Raw genomic sequence first — 5,168 nt, 5'->3', positions numbered from 1 at the left:
AGGTGTTTTTCGTTAGGCCTAAAGCAACAGAGAAAGACAAGAGTGAACTTTGCGCGGTAGTGGTGTCCCGATCGTAGTGTTTTAATTAGAGTAACGAGTCCGTGTTGTTACGAAATTGTTAGGAAATTGCGCGAAAAATCAAGTGGCCGTGGAAAATTAAATCTGCCTTTATGGTACTAGAGAAACTCGGTTGCAAGAATTAAAACAGGGAATTTTTGACGTGAATTTAATGCGAAAATACATTCGGTGGTGATAATAAGTTAATTAATATATATAAATAGATAAGTTAAAAGTTAGTTATCAAGATATGTAATGAAAATAATATATATTTTATCATGCTTTTGCGAATTTACGGGTTGCCAAATCGGTTAAAAAGAATCAAATTTAATTCGATTAAATTCAATCGATTCATTGATTAATTGCACACGCAATGCCTCTTCTCTTCTAAAGCGGTATAAAAGCTCATGGCACGAAAATGGGGGCAAACGGACGAAAGACTCGTTGAATAACGATATCGCTAAGACTTGGCGAGAGACATACCCGAAGCAGCCATATACGTAGCGCCTTTGCTCTTGATCGTCTCGATGTACTTAAATTGCTCCTCGGTGAGTAACTCGTCGAAGTCAGCGATGATTTCGTTAAGAAGCTTGAGGCATTCCACGCCCTCGTTATTCGTTTCGAGCTCTATGTAGAACTCGGAAAAATTCGGTATCGAGACGAACATAATGCACACAAAGTCGCATTGTTCGTGGTATAATTCCTGCGAAACAAATCGACATCATTGTCTTGGACATGTTCCTGTTTAGACAGTCTTTTACAGACTAGATTCGGATATTTTTGGAGGAAATCTTATTAGTTTTGTCACTGTTAAATAGTCATAATTTTCAAACAATTGTTTTGATTATTTTAATTTTGAACTTTTAGTGTAAAAAATTTCTTCTTCTAAAAGTTTATTTTAATTATTTTAGCTTTTGTATAGAAATAAGTCAAAACTGAATTTTTAACGACTAGCATTGAAATCTATATATATTTGGTTGATATGGTCTAACTTGATATATCAAATTTAGAATCGCTTCTAGACAGGACAAAACTAATTAGGCAAATAGGTATATACTGTTGAAATTCAGTCTGGAATCTGGAGATTGAATGATTAAACACGTCGGTTGTCAGGTGGTCCTAATTTATGTGTACAGCTGGGGTGAAATTTCGAAACTTTAAGGGTAATCCTTAATTGATTCATAAATATGCGATATTAAATATGCAATATCTAAGTAATCTTTATGCGGCAGTTGAGGATTATCATATGAAATTGTTTAGGATTAATGATTAATATATTTGCGATTTAATTAGAGGAAGAATGGAAAAGCGAAGAGACAAATGCTGTTTTTATGAAAATGTTGACACGAAGCTTGGAAGAAAGATGAAACTCAATTAACTTTATTGAAGTGAACTTTAAAATATACAATAAGACTTTATTCTATATACATCCGTTTTCCAGTTGTAAATTTCTGTTTAATCTGTAATAACACAATCTCGTTAGGAAATGTCAAAATATATTATGAATATCCTAATCTTTGTCTTTATGTCTATTGTATGTCGAGCACTTGTCAGCGCGCGTCAGGGTACAAAAGAATCGATCGGTAATTAGTACAGGTATAGGTCGCGTATAGGTCAATGAAATGTTCAAACTGTTTTATTTGACACAGAGATGTAATATGTAACAATATTATTTATTGTGTTTTATGCTTAATGCGCTTAAAAAATTGTAAAAAATTTTTAAAAGATTTTCTTCGAATTTTTTCGTTAGATAGAACTTACATCTGAATTAACAGTAGAGAGAAAATGGGCGGCCACGTGTTCCGGAAGTATATTCCCGAGCAGTTTCTGGTTGTAGGCCTTCAAGTGTTCCATTTCCTCTTTCTCCTCGGTCGCTTGCAACTTCCACAGGAAATCCAATCTGTATTGGTACACAGTGCACGTCAATATTTCTCGCCTATATTTGCCATGAAAAATATCTCAAAAAACTCATGTTTTCCAGATATTTTATAAAGTATATTGATATCTGCGATTTTAGAATTTTTCCTTTAATGCGTACATGCAATTGGCAGATTTTCATAAATCTGCACATGATATACGTATCTTTTCAGTGACATATTTGTTTCAATTAGATTTCGAAAATTTAAATTTATTCATGAAATATCTAGTATATATAATTTTACTTGCGCCTCTATTATATACGCGGCTCTTGTCTCGACTATAAAATTATTCTGCGGGAATCAGTTCATGAGATCGTCGATTAGCAACATTGTTCGCTACGAAATGAAGGCTCTCGTGGGAAATTCCACGAGGGCCTCAAAGGTTTATAACGTGCAAGTTCGGGATGTATCTATGAGCTGACGTTGCGTAAGTTTCGGGAGGGCGTAAATGTTAAAGTGTAAGCACGTTCGAATGTTCGACCTGTAGGTCGCCTCTGTGTGCTAGGAGTGTGCTACTAGGCAGGCCATGAAGAAAACCACTAAAACCATTCTCCGTTCGCCTTATTTCCACCGTTAAGATTTAACAGAGAAGTAAAGGAATTTCGAATTTAAATACTCCTTTGACTATACGGTCGCATTTTAACGAAAAGTGAAAAATTTTGCTACTCTCAAAATCTGTGATTTAATAATGTTCAAGATCGAGAAACCGTAGAATCGTGACATTTTTGTTAATAAAAGATATATTCCACAATAAATTGATAAGAGAATATTTCGAAGGATCACTCTATGCATTCGACATTTGATATATTGAAGATAAACGCGTAACCGAATAAAACCAAAAAGGTATTTATTCGACGATGTAGTATTTTATATTATTTCTCATTATATTACAATTAAAAATCGTTCGATATTTGGACTCGTCACCGGTGAGCGAACAGAATAGACTAGAAGGGTAGTGGCGCGCGCCATCTTGTTTGTTTTTTTTTTATTCGCGCGGTCGTCTTACGTATTAGCGCTCACCTCGCGGCAGTCGCGGGACTCGCGGGTCGCGGGGGCTGCCGGGAGTCACACTTTGTGCTTTGTGCCGCTCGTGTGCGTTCTCAAGGGGTGCGTTCAGAAATTCAACTCGTTGGGTAGAGTAAGGTTATTGGGGGTAACACCAATAACTCATCTGGGGTAGTATCGAGTTGAACGACTTTCCAACCGTATTGAGTGAAGTAATAAAAATGGCGACGCAGAGGGTCCGACAAAACCGTATACTGATTTCTGCAGCAATAGCTAGTCAAAAGCTATTTGAAATATTGATGAGAACTATAAATGAAATAGAAAACGAAAGTGAAGGTGATGATAATTTTGAGGAAGAATTTTTAATTGAAAGTATGCGACGAATCCGAGGAAAACAGCAAAAACCTGTGCGTATAGAAGGTTATGTTGAAAACGTAATTTCTCGTTACACTTCTCGACAATTTCGGCATCATTTTCGGATGCTTCCTGAAGTTTTCGAAATATTGGAAAATCGACTAGGACAATTATTAACCAATGAAACTCGTGGACGTCCAATGATATCTGTACGCGTACAACTTTTATCAACAATTTGGCTTCTGGCTACACCAGATTCATTCAGGTATATACAAGATTTTTTAATTAATTAAATATATATATATATATATATATATATATATATAATTAAAACACAAAATATTATAATAATTACAAACTTTTTGCAGATCTGTGAGTGAGAAGTTTAATTTAGCCAAATCTTCTATGAATGACTCTGTGCGCCGTGTTGTACAAGCATTGAACAGCATTGCAAGTGAAATTATTAAATGGCCTACAGGTGAAAAATTAATAGCTTCCAAAGAGAAATTCAGATGTCTTGGGGAAATTCCTATAGCTGGCATAATAGGAGCAATAGATGGTTGTTACATATTTATAAAGAAACCAGAACTTGAGGTATCTCTCTCTCTCTCTCTCTCTCTCTCTCTCCCCCTCTCTCACAATTGCTTCTCTCTCAATGCTTCAAATCTTCTTTTATTTGATAAAGAAACTGTACTGCATCTAATAAGTCTACTTTTCTTTGTAGGAAACTGCTATTCATTACAAATCTAGAAAATTACAATATGCTGTGGTTCTGCAGGCAATCTGTGATGCAGATTTACATTTTATTGATTGTTTTACTGGTTATCCAGGCTCAGTAGGAGACTATCGAATTTTCCGTAACTCGGACATATACAGAGATGTTAACAGAAATCTCCCTGCTTTCTTTCCTGATGACGAATTTATCATTGGTGATAAAGCGTATCCTGTTTTAACATGGTGTATTCCTCCATTTCGAAATAATGGACGTCTCACACGAGTAAGTTCAAAGAGTCAAAAGTTTTAAATATGTTTAAAGTCAATGAGTGCACAGAATAAGATCTCTCTGGAAATTTCTGACATTATGTTAGAAATATTAAAAATAATTATTTTTGTTCTTTGTAGTAACATGAATCATTGTTTATTTCAGAATCAGAATATATTTAATTGAGTAATATCACAAAAACGGCAAGTTATAGAGAGAGCGTTTGCACTTTTAAAAGGCAGATTTAGGAGACTAAAATTCCTTGACATGTCTCGTCTAGATTTAATACCTTTTTTTATTATGGCAGCTTGTGTTCTCCACAACATTTGCTTAGAAGGAATTGATGATGACATAATGGAATTTATAGAAGAAGGAAGGGAACCATATGATGAGGAGAATAATGATGATGATATTAATAATCCAGAGCAAATTGATAGACACGAGTTTGTTAATGGTGAAATGAAGCGAAATAATATTTGTCTCCGAGTTACTGAAAGACATCGTTAGTAAATTACACATATACGCACTCTCTCTCTCTCTCTCTCTCTCTCTCTCTCTCTCTCGCACACACACACACACACACACACACGCGAGCGCGCGCGCCCGCGCGCACAATATATATACTAATTTAATACAAATTGTATAAAATATTTGTATATGTAATGTATATTAAATTGTATTATTTATGTATATATTATATCAATATCAATAAAACAATAAAAAAATACAGAAAATACAAAGTCGTTTATTTTTCATTTTTATAAACATTAAATACCTTTCTAGATAAAAACCTAGAAATTTACGCTTACAATATATAACTGAAATCACAGAACTTTTTGGTATAATTTGAA

General features: G+C 34.5%; 1 protein-coding gene and 1 pseudogene across 1 annotated transcript; one reads left to right on the top strand and one right to left on the bottom strand.

The window, feature by feature from the left end:
• On the bottom strand, positions 1–2,005 carry LOC139812145 (adenylate cyclase type 6-like). Its single transcript, XM_071776768.1, has 2 exons — positions 1,819–2,005; positions 1–760 (listed from the first exon to the last, which is right to left on the bottom strand). The coding sequence occupies exons 1-2, from the start codon at positions 1,909–1,911 to the stop codon at positions 518–520; spliced, it is 336 nt and encodes a 111-aa protein (XP_071632869.1). The 5' UTR covers positions 1,912–2,005; the 3' UTR covers positions 1–517.
• A 1,530-nt stretch (positions 2,006–3,535) lies between these two features.
• LOC139811515 (uncharacterized) lies at positions 3,536–4,838 on the top strand (annotated as a pseudogene).
• The last annotated feature ends 330 nt before the right edge of the window (positions 4,839–5,168 follow it).

Source organism: Temnothorax longispinosus, chromosome 4, assembly GCF_030848805.1.
Source record: "Temnothorax longispinosus isolate EJ_2023e chromosome 4, Tlon_JGU_v1, whole genome shotgun sequence".
NCBI classification, from domain to species: Eukaryota; Metazoa; Arthropoda; class Insecta; order Hymenoptera; family Formicidae; genus Temnothorax; species Temnothorax longispinosus.
This window is presented reverse-complemented; position numbering and strand designations above follow the sequence as displayed.